This window comes from Gossypium raimondii, chromosome 10 (genome assembly GCF_025698545.1).
Source record: "Gossypium raimondii isolate GPD5lz chromosome 10, ASM2569854v1, whole genome shotgun sequence".
In the NCBI taxonomy this organism is placed as follows: Eukaryota; Viridiplantae; Streptophyta; class Magnoliopsida; order Malvales; family Malvaceae; genus Gossypium; species Gossypium raimondii.
In genome coordinates, this window is record NC_068574.1 from 55,235,455 (window position 1) to 55,255,899 (window position 20,445).

The 20,445-nt window shown below is 32.6% G+C and overlaps 1 protein-coding gene across 1 annotated transcript; it reads left to right on the top strand.

The window, feature by feature from the left end:
- The first annotated feature begins 933 nt into the window (after window positions 1-933).
- On the top strand, window positions 934-2,283 carry LOC105774949 (stemmadenine O-acetyltransferase). Its single transcript, XM_012597513.2, has one exon. The coding sequence runs from the start codon at window positions 934-936 to the stop codon at window positions 2,281-2,283; it is 1,350 nt and encodes a 449-aa protein (XP_012452967.2).
- The last annotated feature ends 18,162 nt before the right edge of the window (window positions 2,284-20,445 follow it).

The window sequence follows — 20,445 nt, forward strand, 5'->3', positions numbered from 1 at the left end:
TCATTATTTATATGGTTAGATCCCTAACATAAAGTTAATCAGTAAAATTTATATAATTTCATATATTCTAATTAGGGGTATAATCAAGTTGAGCAGAATTATATATAATTGATCTACTTGAGCTCTACTAAACTCATTTACTAATTTTTGTGCTCGAGCTCAACTCCATAACTAAGCTTAAGGTTAATAATATATATTAAGAACAATAACGTAACTTAATAATATTAAAATATGAAAAGTTCAATAAAGCTTCTGAGCTTGAATTCGGCTTGACCAATAGCTTAAGTTCAAGCTTAGACTGATAATTATCAAGTTTAAATTTTTTATGTCAAACTTAAGTAGCTTGTGAGTATCATTATTTTCTTTACGTCACTAATCCTAAGCATATTTTTATCATATGAAATCAATATAAAATGAATTATAATATTTTCAACACAAAATTCATGTGAACACGAAAAACTTTTTTTATATGATTTTATAATAATTTGCACATAAAAGCCCACAAAGTTTGAGAAATGAACCTAAATTATATTTCTTTTTATTAAAAAAATTGGTTGGCAAGGGAAGGGAAGTTGTAAAAGTGAAATTCTGGCAATTGAACGGACAACCTTTTTAGTTGTTGTAAAAATGATGCATAACCTAACCTATTATTGTCAATATTTAATTTCAATTGACAAGTTCTCAAGCAAGCTATTTTAAATGAACTTTTCATTTTTTAAATGCATAAATTATTATTTTCTCTCGAAAAATAGTCATATGTTTTCTGTAAATATATAAAATCTTACTCAATTATTTCATGCAATGTTTTATATAATATGAATTATATAATACATTATTTAATTACATATATTTATAACCCTATTTATAGCTTGAGTTGATTGTCCATGGTGAAATAAAACCCTTATAGCAAAGAGTTAGATTGAAGATTGCAAAATGTTTAACTTTGAAGCTAAAGTATTTGCAAAAGAAATCATCAAACCATCTTCACCAGAAATCCATGGCATGAAACCTTTCAAACTCAATATCTTTGACCAACTCACCCCAACAACTTATGCCTCATTCATGGCATTTTACCCCTTGATTGAAGCCAATTTCACTACCACCAACATCTTGCCTCATCTAAAGACCTCGCTTTCTGAAACCCTAAACATCTTATATCCAATTTCTGGTCGGATCAAAGATAACATATTCATCGATCATTTCCATGAAGGTGTGCCATTTTTATCAGCCCAAGCTGGTTGTCGATTGTCTGAGTTTCTTAAGCACCATGAGGTTAAGTTATTAAACAAATTGCTTCCATGCCAACCTTTCTCCAAGGAATTCAACAATGAGGCTCCCCTCCTTGTGTGCCAAATTACTATGTTCACTTGTGGCGGGATAGCTCTAGGCGTTGTCTTTTCTCATAAGATCTTTGATGCGGCAATAATCTTTCATTTACTCGATGTTTGGAGCAAAATCACTCGAGGATCCCATCATCATAATGTTGGGTTTCATGGTTTAGCGAACGCATCGATGTTGTTTCCACCGAGAAATGAAGTTTCACAACATTACTTGTCAAAGGTGGAAAACTTGTGGTTCACGGAACCTTACAATTCCATTACAATGAGATTCACATTTGATGCCAAATCCATAGCTGAACTGAGGGCTATTGCTAAAGGTGAACTTGAGGCTATGCCGTCTAGGATACAAGCTGTATTGGGTTTTATCTGGAAATGTTCCATGGCAGCATCGAGGATGATCTCAGGATCCTTTAAACCATTTGTATTAGCTCAAGCCGTGAGCCTTAGGCCAAGAATGAACTCGAATATATTACAAAATTCGATTGGAAACTTGTTTTGTTGGACACATTGTGTTACAAATCTTACCGATCAGATCGACACCGAACTATTTGAGTTGGTCAAGTTGATGAGAAAATCTATCCTGACTATCGATGATGAATACTTGAATGCATTACAAGGAGAAAAAGGGTTTAAAATCATAGGTGAGTACATTAACAAGCTTGAAACCATGTTTTCCATTGAAAAGCCAGATTTCTTTTCCTCAACAAGTTGGGTCAATATCAAGTATTACGAACTCGATTTCGGATGGGGCAACCCGCAATGGGTTGCTCCGTTCGGGGAAGCCGGGTCTGAGTTCAATAACAATGTGGTTTTCATTGAAACAAAGTGTGGCAAAGGCATCGAAGCTTGGATAACATTGGATGAAAAGAGGATGCTTGTGTTGGAAAAAGATGCAGAGTTTCTCAAATTTGCAACTCCAAACCCCGAGATTTCAAGCCTTTGATGTGATTGTGTTCAGTTTCTAATGCTTATCAAATGTTAAATTTGTCGAAATAAATGGTTTAATTTTAAATCTAAATATTTTATGTTCCATTGGTAGTTTTTTTTTAATCAATCATTGTTATGTTCCATGGCGTGGTTCATATATTACATTTATGCTTCACTAAAAAGTGGACTATTTAATGGTTAAAATATACTATTAGTCCTTACATTTCTATAGAATTTGAGATTTATTCCATGTGCTTTAAAACTTAAAATTTCAATCATCCTGCTTTTTTTATTTTAAAATTTTAATCCTATCACCATTTTTGTTGGTAGTTTTTCTTAAAAATTTTCAACTTAACACATTTATTTTCTGCTAGGCATACATCACATAATATGAAGACGACTTAATCAGCATGCCAAGTTGATAAATTTTGCTAGGAGATACTAAAAATGTTGGTAATTGGATTGAGATTTTTTAATGAGATTTTTAAAAGGTCGTAGGGGCTTTATTATTTTTTTTAAAAAAATTAATAGTTGGGTGACTAAAATAGAACGAAAGGCATAGTTGGGTGACCATTTATATAGTTTATCCATAAAAAATAATTTTCAGCATTTCCCACATCGTTATTTAACAGAAAATTTTAATAGAGTGGTTAATTTGCATGTCTCGAAATGTATAAAAGCTAATTTCACCATTTTTGCAATTAGTGAGATGGAAATGCAATCCACCGGGTTTCCCTATTACTTTTACAACTTGGCAAGTATTTTTCATTTTCTTGATGTGATAGAAGCAAGTAAGGGCAACCCTATTATATATCCCCTTAAAAATTATAATATTATAAATTAGTATAATAGTAAAATTACATGTCTAAAAAAAGAATTCTTCAATTTTGATTCTCAATAAAATTCATAACGTCACCCTAGAGCTTACTACTTTATTCACATTAATAAAATATCCTTTTTTTAAACAAATAAAATATCCTATTTAAACAAAAATAATGGGATGAAAATTTTGGAATGATGTATATTTGTAGTTTAGGTAAATTATGTTAGTTGTGGAGGTCTATGAATATGATTGATAACTAATATACATACATTAAGGAAAATTTTGGTAGGGTGGAAACTTAATTACATTAGTGCCAAAGTCTATGAATAGAATTGGTCACAAAATTTTCCTCTCACTAAAAGGAAAAAGAAAAGGAAAATTTATAGAATGTATATTACAAATTCTATAGGTTTATGTACATGATGGATAATAAACAAATAATGAAGGTGAAAGGTTAGATTCAATTAAGAAAAGAGATGAATTTCAAATTAATTTAGAATACACATTTGGTTTTGCTTCCAAAAATTGGGTTAATTTTAAATATATTTATATACATGTGTTGTAGATATAATTATTTAATTCTTTTAAGTAAATAAAGATGTCTAAAATAACATATACACAATATAATAGGGTGAAGCAGAAATTTTATTAGGGATAAATTTTTTATTATAAAATTGCGAGAGAGGTAAATATGTAATTTCTACATTGTGTTAACATAAAAAAATTATAGTTTTTTCAAGGGAAACAATAAACTTGTAAGACCCCTATACCTAATTTGGCCCTTGGAACTCGAAATAGAAATATTACATTCGGTGCCAAAGCAACCTTGGCTATTTACCATGTATTGTGAACATTAAAAGATAAAATTTCTTTTAAACAATCCAATAATATTATATTAGAAGTTCAAGGGCATTACTGGTTAATCGAGTACGTTTAGAAATGATTTAAATATGATTTTCAATCCATACTGGGGACAAGTATCGATACTAAAACATGAGGTAACGAGACCTATATAAAAGTATCTATACCTCTTATGAGTATCGATACAAAAATAGCATTTTGGAACTCCAAAATTTCAAAATTTTGATGAAAGTATCGATACCTTAGGCCTAGGTATGGATACCCAGCTTTTAATATCGACACCAAAATTTCTTTTTGTTTCGAGAATTTTTTTATTTTAGGGCCCAAGTATCGATACCTTACCCCCTGGTATCTATACATTGGGTTAAATTAAGGCAAAAGCAATTGGAAAAACTACGAAAAACCATCTGCATTGATTCAAAACAGTCCAACACTTCAAATCCAATTCAATTCACCTTAAACTCATTTAAATTCATCACAATAGCCATATAATAATATCATATATGCATGCATATGTTAAGCCCTTGTAAATTAATTTTAAATACTAACAAATTATGTCGTTAGATCACCGAAGCAATAAGGTTTTTTTCGAAGTTTTCATTGTAGTTCATCTAACAATCACCTATACTAAGAAACTATATAAATGCTATACTAACCCTAAAATTCTTGCATTCAATCTTGTTACTTGGAGTGTTGATGAGATGGGATGCACTCGACCTCGATATTAGCCCAACGAGATCTATTGTACCTACGCGTTAGAAAATTAACACGATAAGTCTGTGAAGACTTAGTAAGTACTTCAAGATTTTAAAAATCTAATAAAAATAAAGTTAAATTGTATTCATTGTATACACATACTTCACAGAAAATTTAGTCCCTGAAGTGCAACATTTTCTTTTCTAAATTCATACTTACCATTACTTATCGTAACCCATAAATTGACAATAGTTGAATTACGAAACTGTAGCCTAATGTAGACTAGCTGAACACCTAGGATAACGAAAATGAATCGATAATGCATTGTTAATGCGTATCATATATCACTAAGCACATAGTGCAAATAACAATAAGCACCGAAGTGCAAAATAATATTCTATAAGCACCAAAGTGCAAATTTTACAATGATAAGCACCGAAGTGTGAAATAGTACGATAAGCGCGCTAATTTTCCTTATTGGCATGTCATCAATGTCCTAATAGTTCGGGACCTCATCTACATGGGTTTTTCTTATTATTAAACCTTTACATTCATTCAGTTGACAGAAATAATACAACATTGTATTTTTCACGATCTAGTCCTTATCACAATAATAGCACTAAATCTTGTAAATTCTATTCACTTTCATCACATACAACACCATAATTTTTATATTAATTATCTAAATTCACTTTCCACATATTCACAATATCATAAAATATTTTAATTTCTTTCAATTTAGTCATTTTCACTATCACCATAATTCATCATATAATGGTACACAAAACTACAATTTATAGTATTTACATTACTTACCTCTACTAAATACTTCTAATAACATCATTAGTATAATAATTAAACTACTTATAATTAAGATAATTATCTAATTAAAATAAATTAAATAATACTAACTACTTGAAATACTTACAACCAAAATTTGAAATGATGTGTTCCTCCCTTTTTACTCTTTGACCTTCTCTTTTCCTTTTCCTTCACTTTTGTCCTCAAACTTCTTCCCTTTTCTTCAACAAAAATTAAACACATAGTATTCATATGTTAAAATCTAATCAAACAACTTTCCTATTCCATATAGTGAAATAAACATGAATGTTATGAGTTTCATCATTTCTTACCTTAATTTCTTAAAATCACCAACTAATTCTTACTTTCTCTCTCGTTTAACTCATTTATGGAAGCTCTTCTCACAAAATTAAGGTTTCTACTAGCTTTATCTATTGTTTTTACTAAAAAAAAACATCAAAGAAATGGAAGAAAATAAGCTTGAAATGGCTAACAATAGTGGAAGGGACCTAATGGAATAAAAAGAAAACTTGGTGAAGAAGAGAAGAAGGTGATGATTGGCTTGCGAGATGAATGACTTTCTCTTTCTCTCCATCTGTCTGCACATTTCTTAAGAAAAATCTCATGATTTTTATTTTTAAAATGGCCAAATTGCTAGCTAGTCCTTTGGCCTTTCATCTTTACATTTTGACCCTAATGATTACTCCTATAAATATCTTATTTAAATACTACTATTTTACCCTTAATCAACTTCACAATTCCATGTATGAATCATATTTTAGTGTGGCAAAATTTCCTATTAGTCCTTCCTTGTTTTTCCACTACTTACATAAATTCTCAAAACCTTCTAAATTTCTACTTCCACCACAACAATTTTTTTACTCTTTCAATTTAGTCTAAGCTTCTACTTAAATTTTCCTATCTCAAAAATATTTTTTGATTTTCTATCAGGTATAAGTACTTCCTAATTTATTACTCAAAATTCCTATTTAGTCAAATTTTAAAATTTACTACTATTCCTAACCCGATTCATTACTGTACTTAGCTCCGAGACAAAATGCAACAGTTACAAAATTTTTCATTTTTGGAGAATTCATAATTTGTGCTCTTCACCAAACACTTTAAACCCCTCCGATTGTTCAATTAAAATTTCTTCCTAAAGAAAATCATTCAGAAAAGCAGATTTAACATCTAATTGGTGCACTTTCCATTGTTTTTGAGCATTCAAGGAATATAAAAGCTTTATAGTTGTCCAACTTTGCAACTGGTGCAAAGGTTTCTGAAAAATTAACATCATACTGATGCGGTCGTTGAAAGCACCAAAAATATCCTATCCCTAATAAATAATGAAAAATAATAATAAAAGGGAAGTAGGGTCAAATCCTCAGGGACTGGATTTGCACAATGTCTTGTTCCATGAAATCCCAAGCAGAATCTTGCCCAAGAAAACCTGCGTTCTTGGAAAAAGATAAGAAAACAACAGAATTAAAGGTTTAGATCTGGAAACGAAAAATAAAATAAAAAAGAATTAAGAATATTGAATCGAAAATTTGAGAAATTAGAAATAGAGTTGAGAGAAAGGAAATTCTTATGGAAGGTTCAGCCTCCAGTTGTCTCGTTCCGCCTTGGGTTCAATCATCGGCTTTTAGATGATCCTTCCCAAACCAAATAAGCCAGTTACAGTGGAAGAGGATGTCTACGACCACCAGCTCCAAGGATTTAGACTTACGATTTAGTGGAACCTGACTCTAGCCAACAATCGCTTCTGTGGGATAGTCTTATGCTAGATCAACGCTTCTCAATGGTGAATCCCATGCCATTTTGTCTCTTGGGCTTGCTAACCTCTGACACAGTAAGCTAACGAACAGAATGTGCAACCATCCCAAAACATACAAAGCGGCTGCCTTTGCATACGTTGAAAAACTTACTTCTTAAAGGAAATGGACGGAAGCGTCAGCCCGGTATTGCGGAGAAATGATGAATACTCAACGAGGACTCTAAGCCTCAAGAACTTTTTTTGGGGAATATCGACAACCTTCGGCTAGATGGTTTAGTGGCTCATGGTTGTGTTGGAAAAGAAAATAAATATAATAAAAATAGAGATTTTATTGAAAGGAAATATGAGAAGAACAAAAGCCTAGACTTTTAGGGAGAGAGTGTTTATAGAAAAAAAGATTGATGCCTTTTGAGTCACTTCACCCCCTATTTATATAGTGCTAGGGGAGATAGTGTAATCTTACTTAAACTCCAGAAGATAAATACATTTAATTGAAGATAAATAAAGTTAAATAAAATAAAATTATAAAATTAAATAATCCTTAATAATTATCTTAATATTAATTATCCTAATATAATTAAAATAGAGTTTGATAGAATAAAATCTCTTCTTTTTACATTTCAACCCTTGTGTCCTTTATGCTTACACTTTTGGCACCAACTTTTCCTTGTGTCGCACATTGGCCCATTTTATCTCTAATTTCACACTTTTGGCCCTTAATTTTGCTTTTGCCTCAAATTTAGTCCCTATGAGATAAAAGATCATAAATAGCTCAAATTAGCTGGATCATACTCAGAATAAATACATAGTCAATACATAAAAATATGTTATTCTAGAATGTTATCACATACTGTTGGTTGTATCCTTTCACAACCAGTCTTGCCTTGCGCTTATTTAATGACCCATCAGCATTGTACTTGGTTCTGAAAATCCATTTTACACCAATGATTCTTTTCTGGACTGGCTTATCATCCAGTTCCCATGTGTCATTCTTGTGTATCATCTCCATTTCTGCTTGCATTGCCCTTTTTCAACAATATTCTAAGCAGTTTCATCAAATCTTGAAGGTTCCAATATAGCCATATAACATCTTTAATAGATATTAGTGACAGTTCTTGTAACTCTAATAGGCACATCATTTTTTGAAAAGACCTCAATTTCTAAAACCTTGAACCTCTTATATCTATCTTCTGGTCGGATCAAAGATAACATATTTATCGACCCTTTCTATGAATATGTGCCATTTTTATCAGCTCGAGCTAGTTGTCGATTGTCTGAGTTTCTCAACAATGAGGCTCCGCTCTTTGTATGCCAAGTCACTATTTTTGCTTGTGGTGGGATAGCTCTACGTGTTGCCTTTTCTCATAAGATCTTTGACGCAGAATAATTGTTCATTTACTTAGTGTTTGGAGCAATATCTCTTGAGGATCCCATTACTATAGTGTTGGGTTTTATGGTTTAGTCGAGGCATCGATGTTTCCACTAAGAAATGAAGTTGCATAAGATTACTTGTCAAATATGGAAAACTTGTGGTTCATGGAACCTTATAATTCCATTACAATGAGATTCTCTTTTGATGCCAAATCCATAGTTGAACTAAGGGCTATTGCTAAAGGTGAACTTGAGGCTATGCCGTCTAGGATTCAAGCTGTATTGGGTTTTATCTGGAAACGTTCCATGGCAGCATCAAGGATGATCTCGGGGTCCTTTAAACCTTCTGTATTATCTCAAGACGTGAGCCTTAGGCCAAGAATGAACTCAAATTTATTGCAAAATTTGATCGGAAACTTGTTTTGTTGGAAACATTGTGTTACAAATCTTACCGATTAGATCGACACCAAACTATTTGAGTTGGTCAAGTTGATGAGAGAATCTGTCGTGACTATCGACCACGAATACTTGAATGCATTACAAGGAGAAAAAGGGTTCGAAATAATGAGTACATTAATCATCTTGAAACCATGTTTTCCATTGAAAAGCGAGATGCCTTTTCCTCAACATGTTGGGTCAACATCAAGTATACGAGCTCGATTTTCATCGAAAATGGGTCTGAGTTCAATAACAACATGGTTTTCATTGAAACAAAGGGTGGCAAAGGCATTGAAGCTTGGATGAAAAGAGGATGCTTGTGTTGGAAAAAGATGTAGGGTTCCTCAATTTTGCAACTCCAAACCCCGAGATTTCAAGCCTTTGATGTGATTGTGTTTAATTTCTAATGCTTATTAAATGTTAAACTTGTTGAAATGGTTTAATTTTAAATCTAAATATTTTATGTTCCATTGGGAGGTTTTTTTTTAATCAAGCAATGTTATGTTCTATGGCGTGGTCCTTATATTACATTTATGCTTTTGGTTCACTAAAAAGTGGATTATTTAATGGTTAAAATATACTATTAGTTCTTATATTTTTATAGAATTTGAGATTTAGTCCATGTGCTTTAAAAGTTAAAAATTCAATCATCCTACTTTTTTATTTTAATTTTTTTAATCCAAGCACCATTGCCGTTGGCAGTTTTTCTCAAAAATTTTCAACTTAACACGTTTATTTTTTGCTAGGCATACGTAACATAATATGAAAATGACTTAATCAACATGCCAAGTTGATAAATTTTGATAGGAGATACTACAAATGTTGGTAATTGGACTGAGATTTTTAAAAGTTCACAGGGGATTAATTATTTTTTTTCCAAAAAACTAATAGTTAAGTGACGAAAATGGAACAAAAGGCATAGTTGGGTGACCATTCATATAGTTTACCCATAAATTTTTTTAGCCACGTCGTTATTTAATAGAAAATTTTAATATAGTAGTTAATTTGCACGTTTCGAAATGTATAAAAGCTAATTTGACCTTTTTTCAATAGTCAGACCGAAATGCAATCCATCCTTAACTATAGGGGTTTCCTTAATACGTTTACAACTTGGCATGCATATTTCATTTTCATGATGTGATAGAAGCGAGTAAGGGCAACCTATTATAAATCCTTTAAAAATTGTAATATTTTAAATTAGTATAATAGTAAAATTAAATATCTAAAAAAAAATTCTTCAATTTTGAGTCTCAATAAAATTTCTGACTTCACCCTAAAGCTTACTACTTTATTCACATCGATAAAATATCCTATTTAAACAAAAAAAAAGTGGGATGAAAATTTTGTTATGATGAATATTTGTAGCTTAGATAAATTATGTTAGTTGTGGAGGTCCATGAATATGATTGATAACTAATATACATACATGAAGGAAAATTTTGGTAGGGTGGAAACTCAATTTTGTTAGCTGTCAAAGCCCATGAATAGAATTGATAACAAAAATTTCCTCCCACTAAAACGAAAAAAAAAAAGAAAAAGGAAAAATTATAGAATGTATATTACCAATTCTATAAGTTTATGAACATGATTGATAATAAATAAATATTGAAGGTGAAAGGTTAAAGTCAATTAGGAAAAGAGCAATTTCAAATTAATTAGAGTACACCTTTCATTTTGCTTCCAAAATTGGGTTTAATTTTAAATATATTTATGTAAATGTGCTGGAGATATAATTATTTAATTCTTTTAAGTAAATAAAGATGTCTAAATAACATATACACAACACAATAGGGGTGAAGCCAGAATTTTTTATATAGGGGTCAATTTTTTATTATAAAATTGCGAGAAAGGTAAATATGTAATTTCTACTTTGTGTTAGTATAAAATTTTACTGTTTTTTTTTTCAAGGGATTAAACAATAAACTTGTAACAGCCCTATACATAATCCGGCCCTTGGAACCCGAAATAGGAATATTACGTTCGGTGCCAAAGCAACCTTGGCTATTCAGTATGTATTTTTAACATTAAAAGATAAAATTTTCTTTTAAACAATCCAAGTTCAAGGGCATTACTGGTTAACCGAGTACGTTTACAAATAATATAAATATGATTTTCAATCAATATTGGGGACAAGTATCGATACTAAAACATGAGGTATCGAGGCCTATATAAAAGTATCTATACCTCTTAGAGTATCGATACAAAAATAGCATTTTGGAACTCCAAAATTTCAAAATTTTGATGAAAGTATCGATACCTTATCCCTAGGTATAGATACCTAGCTTTCAATATCGAGACCAAAATTGTAACAACCCAAACCCAACCTAGACGTTATTGTCGAATTTTGAGATGTTATGAAGAAAAATTAGAAATTTGTCTTATCCTTTAAAAACATCCTACCTCTTTATTTTAAAGAATATGTTGTTATACTCATTAATAAAACCACTGATTACTTCCTCTTTCGGACAAAACAATAATTTGCAGCGGAAGTTTAAAAGTCATTACATTTTTGAAAATCGAGTTTATTTTCTCAAAAATGTTTGATTGTATAAAACAGTTGTTTTTGTAAACTATTTTTTCAAACGTCGCATGAAATCTCAAATCTAAACCAAATCCAAAAATAAAATCCAAAAGTCAGAGAGTCCCAAAATTACAAAACTCTCCAAAAACCAGGAAGTTGAGTAAATATTTATAGTAAATGAAATTTACGGAAAAGTGGTCACAACTGAGCCTCCGTCGCACCGACCCGCCTAAGTCTGAGGGTTACCTGAATAGAACAAACCAACAGAAGGTGAGTTTTAAAAACTCAGTGTGTAACTCAACGGAAACATAAATTCAGATTTTATCGCATAACAGAACAGATACAGACATAAATCCTTAACAGAATTAGGTTATCAACAGAATCATACAGATGCAGATATACAAAGTCCTACCCCCATCCTCTGCACACTAACTCCAACCATCTCAACACACCACGTGAGGTATAAAACACCTACCTAGCCTTACACACTAAATAGTGTCTATAGGACACTTCTTAGAATAATCGCAGTCGTGCTGCCAATATACTGGGGAAATATCGCCTCACAGATTACTTCCTCCACATATTACATATCCCGCCCCATAGTAAAAAACAATAGAATACCAGATAAATTAGAATTATAAGATACCAGATACTAGAATTATTATATCAACATACTCGTATAACAGATAGTAGACATGCATATACATAATAGATCTCATGCTTTAAGGCTTATCTAAGCCTATACCGACCCCACGGTAGGCCCACAGTCAATGGGTACGTCATGTATGACCCTAAGGAAAAATTTTAAAACTTCAGCCCACATGCCCGTGTGGCCCACACGCCCAGATTTTGGCTAGGCTGTGTGACCCACATAGCCGCACACGTCACACGATCGTGTGTCACACACAGGCTACCACACGGCCAGGCACACGCCCGTGTGGCGTCGACAGGCTAAATTTTTAGCTTTCACCAATTGTCATTTTCTCGTATTTTCGTTACACACCTAGTTCTTTTTTATGTGAAAGTAATCCTAAGACCTTCGAAACTTGAAAACAGTATTCCAACAAATATTCAGCAAACGATTTATGAATTCGACAACAAACCCGAACAACGCACACGAACTTATTGACGATAAAAACAACCACTATCACTGATTAGACTGTTGGAGCAAAATTCACTGCTTCACAGTCTTCTTCTATGCAACACGGTCATAGGATTTCAATTCTTTAACTACAACCAAAACGCCAAATCAAAAGGAAAGAAAACCAAACCAAACGAACTTACAAACTTACCAAAACGAATGAAGAACAACCGGAACACCGAACCCCAATGATTAGAACAATCAATTTGTTGAACATAATAGAGAGAAAAGGCATAGGAATTCGCAAAGGAAAGGAAGAGGAAGAGAAGAAACCAAACGTTAGAAAAGAAAATTTGAAAAAAGAAAAGAAAAAATTAAAAATTAAAATTAAAATTAAATTAAAAGAATATCCCAACACTTCATTAACTAACAAATCCCACTAAACCGACCCACTGACTCCCAACCACTACCACAGACTTCCAATCCCACCAAACTTCTACTACATAAAAGGGCACACTTACAGAAACAAAAATAACATCCTGCACTGATACAGGGGTTTGAACACAAGACCATAAGGTAAGCTGACCCCTTACCGCTTGAACCAGCATGCTCATTCTAGTATAAGTTGACCAAAAATATAACATAAGCCCACCCAAAAGGGATAAGGCTAGGATAAAAAATAGCAGAATTTCTGAAATTGAGACTTGAACCCAAGACCTCAAACATACCCTCAAATCACTTAACCACTAAAGCAAATACATATTTATGACAAAATTCGTAAAAACAAAATTAAATAAATCAGGGCGATACAAATCTACCCCCTAAAAGAAATTTCAGCCTTGAAATTTACTTGATCCAAACAAATGAGGATATTGCTAACTCAGTGCCATGATTCCGCCACAGAATCTTAACTAACGAAATAGATTTTTTCTCCAAATTTTCACATCTCGATCCTGAATCTGAACTGGCTCTTCCTCAAATGTCAAATCTGGTTTAACCTCAATCTCATTAACGGAAACAATGTGAGATGGGTCAGACTGATACTGCCTCAGCATAGAGACGTGAAATACGTCATGAATATGGTCTAACTCTGGAGGTAACTCAAACTGATAAGCAACCGGTTCCACATGCTTCAGAATCCAATACGACTCAATGAACCTAGGGCTCAACTTGCTCTTACGTCCAAACCACAGAACCTTATTCCACAAAGATACCTTCAGGTTTGGGGTGTTAAAAAAATTAGTTTCATTTTCGAAATTTTATTATTTTAGGGCCCATGCATCTATACCTTCCCCCTGGGATCTATACATTAGGTTAAATTAAGGCAAAAATAATTAGAAAAACTACTAAAACCCATCTACATTGATTCAAAACAGTCCAACACTTCAAAACGAATTCAATTCACCTTAAACTCATTTAATTTCATCACAATAGCCATATAATAATATCATATATGCATGCACATGTTAAGCCCTTATAAATTCGTTTCAAATACTAACAAATTATATCGTTAGATGACCAAAGAAACAAGGTTTTTTTTTTTCAAATTTTGCATTTTAGTCCATCTAACATTCACATATTTAGTCAATTTTTAAAATTCACCACTATTACCTAACCTGATTCATCACTGTACCTAGCTCCGATACAAAACACAACTGTTATAAAACTTTTCATTTTTGGAGAAGTCATAATTGAAATTTTAAATTTTAGGAAGGGCCCAAACACAATTTAACTATTGAGTTAACTTAAAACTTTATGATTTCTAAGATGACAAAAGGGGTTATATTTTTCGGGGTTACTAGATGTCATGTATGAATATGTTAAAATTTACTTATAGGGTTGGGGATCGACCCGTATAAACAATAAAATAGAAAAGGTAGAGAAGATTGAACACAAATATTTATGTGGAAAACTCCTCCGAAGAAGATAAAAACCACGATTGATGGTCACTAAACTAACTATAATTACGACAAAGGCAAACTCATCTATCGAACAATAGTATAGCTATGGTGAGTAAGGAATATCGTATCCACGAGGACTAATAGTACTAGTAATTACCGTTTTTCTATTATTTAGCCGATAAATTGGAGTGATTATTTTTAATTTAAATTTACTAATCTAATTTAACTAAGAACACAACAGAGAATGAAATAGGAAAATAATCGAAGACCACCAATGAGAAAGACAATACCTAGGAAAGAATCCACCTAGACTTCACCTATTATTTTTAATCTAAATTAATTGATTTATTCACTTGTCTCTTGATCCGTAAAAATCCATAAATTATGTTAAAATCTCTTTTGAGAGTAAGAACAATTGACTCTAGGTTGATTAATTGAAATCTCTTTCTAATTAAAACTCCTATCGTCGCATTAACTAGATCTATGGTTTCCCCTATTAGATTCAACTCTAATCCGGTAGATTTATGTCATTCTATTTCTAAGATTGCATGCAACTCCACTCAATTATGTTAGATCTACTATTAAATAGGGAATTTTGCTCCACTGAAATAAGTAAATTAAACATGAATTAATATCCCAGAAATATTAAAACACAAAATAAACATACATAATTGAGAACAAGAATCAAGTATTTATCATGTAAATCAGAAATCAAATAATAAGATTCATCATAGGTTTCATCTTCCCTAGATTCCCTAAGTTTCTAGGGAATTTAGTTCATAATCTGGAATGAAAACATCTCAAAGCTAGGATAATAACAAGACATAAAGAAACTCAATAAAACTTCGAAGGAGATTAAATGAAGATCTTCAATCTTGAAGGAGATCCACTTTTAAGTTGATTCTGATGGCGTTCTTCAAATGCTTTTTTCAATTTTCTCTGCGTGTCCTCTTAGGCCTTCTTCTAATTGATATTTATAAATGTTAGAATGCTCAAAAAACCTAAAAAGTGGGTTTTTCCATGTATTTGGGAAGCAAGGTGCGATATCGACATGGACTGGCACATGGGCGTGTAGCCAGCCCGTGGTGAAATGCCCAGGCCGTGTGTATCCTGTAAAAGCTCTATTTGTCTAATTTTGACTTGTTTTTCACTCATTTTGCTCCCAAATGTTCTCCTTAGCATAAAGATATGAATTTAATAGATTAAGAGCATCAAATTCACTAATTTACATAATTAATCATCCAAAAATGCATCAAGAATAAGATTTAAAATATATTACTTTTATGATATATCAACGACAAAGGAGGCTTCGGCTTTTCACTAAATGATTAAACAAACGAGAGTACAATATGGAGAAAATAAATCTAAATGTGCTAAATATACAAAGTAAAACCCTGAAAACAAATCCCTAACTCGGGAACAAATTACTCCATAGTTATCACGAAACTCTCACTAAAACTCATAGGCAACTGCATCTTGTCACCCTCAAGAAAAGCTTTGCTAATTAGCATGTCAAAATAGGGATATACTGGTAGACTAAAGAATAAATAGAATCGATGTCACGATGAAAAGGAGCACGACGTCGCGATGATGCGACGAATGACGTCTCGACAAGAAGATATGCCTCGTCACGACGTGGCAACATGTATTCAACTTAGATTGGGTTTGTTCTTCTGTTAAACTTTGTTATATTTTCCCAATTAAATTATGATTAATTTAGGAATATTTTAAGTCATATTAGAACTTTAATATTAGTCTATTTAAATGGACTTTGTAACCCTATTTTATGAGTTAATAGAATATCTCTTATGTGAGATCTGATGAAGAGTTTTGGGGAGAGTTTTTAGAGAGATTTGTATTCAGGTTTTGAGTTTTACTCATTTAGGTTATTTTCTCTATCTTGTACTTTTTGTCTATTTTCTCATTATGTGAAGTCTCCTTTTCCCATAGTTTTCATCCTCTCGGATGATTTTCCACGTAAAATATTTATGTTCATTCTTCTTCACTTTTACTATCCCAGTATTTATACGAGTTGATCCCCAACAAATTACTATCAGAGTCTGGTTCAGCTTTCGCAAATCAACTTGTTAAGGCTGTAAACAATAAGATTCGACATCGAGAAGTTCAACGGGTTCACAAATTCCAATTTGTCGAAAGTTCATATGACAACAATTCTAATTCAAAACGACTTAAAAATAGTCATTACCAGGAAAAAGCCTAAAATCTTGACCAATCAGAATGAAAAGAACTTGATGAGAAGACTCTGTCAATAATTCAATTATGGCTCACTAATAATGTATTGCATGATGCACTTATAGAGAAAATGACAGCAGCCTTATGAAGAAAATTAAAAGCTCTTTATATGACAAAGTCTTTCAAAAATCGCTTGGTATTAACAAAGGTGAGAACCTTAGGGGTCACATCAGCCAATTTGTTACTCTCTTGAACAATCTGAAGAATGTTGAGGTTAATATGGATGATGAAAATTAGGCTATGCTATTATTGTGCTCCTTTCCCCCTTCATATAAAACTCTCAAAGAGGCCTTAATTTATGGTAGAGATAAACTCTAATTTGAAGATGCAAAAGGTAACTTATTAAGTAAGGAAAAACTTAATAATGGGTTAGGTTCGGGTTTCAAGTTTGGCAGTCAAGCCTCACTTTTGGTTTCTAGAGGCAGGCAATAGTCTAAGGATCAGGCTAGAATAAATCTAGGTCAAGATCGTAGTTGAGGAATCGTGACAAAACATGTCACTACTACAAGAAGTTGGGTCATATTAACGCATAATGTTATAAGCTAAAAAAAAAACATGAGGGTTGCTGAGAGTGATAAGAAACAGAAGGCTGACGACAATGGTGATGATTGGTTATTTGTGCTTACGACTGAAAGGTCTAAACTTATGCCCAAGGGGATTCGAGATTCAGGGTGCTCTTTCCATATGTGTCCAAACAAGGATTTGTTTTCCACACACAATCCAGTTGAAGGTGGAGTTGTGCTCATTGGAAAAAATTCTCCCTATAAGGTAATCAGTGTTGGTACCATTCAGATCAGGATGCACGATGGAATCCTTAGGATACTATTAGATCTTAAGCATGTGCCTGATTTAAATATGCATCACGTCTCCTTGGAAAATTTAGACTCAAAGTATTGTAGGATCGCCATTGAGTCCTCCGACATTAAGGTATCTCAAGGAACTCTCGTTCTGATGAGAGGTCGAAAGATCGGTAGGCTTTATGTTCTGCAGGGTTCAACGGTGATCGATAATGTCACACCCCAAATTTTATGGATTCGAGATGATTGCAAATAGATGTGAAGATTATTTGTTTTTTGCACACAATGGTAGTTAGTCCACCAATTTATAAGCTTCTGATGAACTAATGTTTGGCGCATAGATTATCTGCCCATAGAAGTATCTCAGTATTTAATTCCGTAGTATTCTTCAATGGAAGAAGGAGTACGAAAAATGAAGAATAAGCCTCATGAAGGTTACCACCAAAAGTATCATACTTCTAGTTTGCTTGGGCACTATCTAAAGTAGATTTTAGTAATGAGATCTAGTTAGGAACCAACTGAATTGAGTGGTCAAATAACATCTATACAGGATTATCGTTTATTATTCTCTTGGTTTTTGTAGGATGTTAAAGGGACAAATTCCGTATGCATTTGACACTTGTCAAGGTCCATTAAGAGGAATTGAGTGTAAATATATATGAGAAGGGAACATCCGAATGGTTTTTATTCCTTCAATATTACTATCTGGTTCTTCTTTTTAAACTTAAATATTCGATTCTTCTTTAATAATTTGTAAGCAAAGGTTTTTGAGTTAATCAGTGGATGTTCCACATCCTGCTAAGTATGATAACTCTTCATCGTAAGTTTTAGAAGAGTAAGGATGTTATGAAGCATATAAATAGTCAGTTATGAATAAGAGGCCCTTCATCAGGGTTGTCTGCAGTTGAGATGTTAGCAATCTATCTGTAAATGGGTTTTAAAGGTGAATCCATGTTCTTTTTAAGCAGTTGTTGCTACTAGTTAGTGAAGGATGTTTGAGTTTAGAACTCCAAACTACAGTATGAGTGAGTATTAGGTGAGTCTCTATCCTGAGTCCTACATGTTAATTGTTTAAGTAGAAATATATATGATGATAACAACTCAGATAATTGGTAGGCATGTGAAGCATAGTAATGTCGTTGCATGTTCACGTTTGAGGTAAATGACTTACTATATTAATAAAATGATGTGTGATGTAAATGCATGTGAAACCAGGTTGGGAAATGTGAATTTGGTTAAGAGAACATGGACAAGTCAGGTATGAAAATGAATTTGAGTAAGTGTAATCTGTGTTGGATAAGCCAACATCCATCTATGATGCCTCTGGTTGGGCAGGTAAATTGCTAACCAGAAAGGTAGCTCATGTTGACGATAAGTATATTCATGGTGATGCCTCTAGTGAGATGAGGATTGGACTGCATATCATGACATGAAAGTATGTATAAGACCATGTGGCTGAGACCCAAGGCATTGTATGATAACAAAAATATTCATGGTGATACCTTCGATGAGATGTAAATCGGACTGGCATTTTCTGAGAAAGTCCAACAGGACAATAACTACGTAACTCTATGCGATGCCTGTGTGGTGTGATTTGCTAAGCCTTACTGGTTTATTTCTGTATTGTCTTTGTGGTGGGTCCTGAAACATCTATATGGCATATTCAATGATCCCTGTGTGGTAGAATCTAGTTAACTTCCATTGTGGCAAGATTTGAGAAAGTTCTTGATTTTTTCAATAATTAATTCTATGACAATGATCTGATAAGTTTTAAGATAAAATGGTTTGGTTAATTCAATGATGAAATTGAATGTGCTTTGAGAGGTATTTCTTGAAAGAGAGTCTACATATATATTTCTAAAGAAGAAATCTACCGTAGAAGTCTGTTTGTACAAGGGCTTGGTGTATTTGTAGTTATGAAAGTTTAAGTGTTCGCTAGACCTAAGTTTCACTACGCTATTTAAGAAAGTAAATTGAGATATCTAGTAACCACCACATTTCAATGGTTTTCATGTCTCGTATAGAGGCATCTGGATCTTATCTCATGATATGTAACTTAGTCATCTTGAATCATTTTATATGGTATGGAACATTTCGTTATCAATATAAGATATGATTTGGGTTGATTCAATATGTGACCAAATTGGTAATCAGATAGCTACCAGAGTCAATATGAGAATCTGCTAGAGTTAAGATCAATATAGAGTTCAATTTAAGAGACTCGTTAATTTTACTATCCACCAAGAGTAGTAACTATGAGTACCCATCCTGAGGAAAAATGTATTAAATGTCTATTTGAAGGAGACTTTGTTGATGGTAGGTTCTTTCTGGATATTCTTTGAAGAGGTAATTTACTGAAAAGAAAATGAAATATGTATTGATTAATGGAATATGGAATTAGACCAAAGAATGATTCATGAATAAGTCAAGTAAGGAAGTTGATGAATATGTATACGCCGAATAGGAAAGTATTTCCCAAAGACCGAGATCAAATCCAAAATCTTCAAGATAAGAAGTCCATTTAGAAAGGCTTCAAGGTAATCTGGGGTAAAACTCACTAGGTTTGTGTGAACTTACAAGTTTTTGTTCATGTTTCATGTTCTACTGTAAGGGTGAGCCAGGGATGCAACAGAGTAGTAGTGAGTTGGGATATTATGCATATAAAGGACATCTTAGGAGTACACTACGCAATAAGAGTCTTTTTTAATAAAGCTTATGTTTTAATGTTATAAATTGTTTAACACTTTAATGAAATTATTTTAAACCTTCTTTTATATTAATGCTGTAATTTGTGATGTTTCTTAATAAATTGTGTTGGCCCTTGTGGTCGTTTTTGTTTCAAAAAAAAAGAAAAGTAA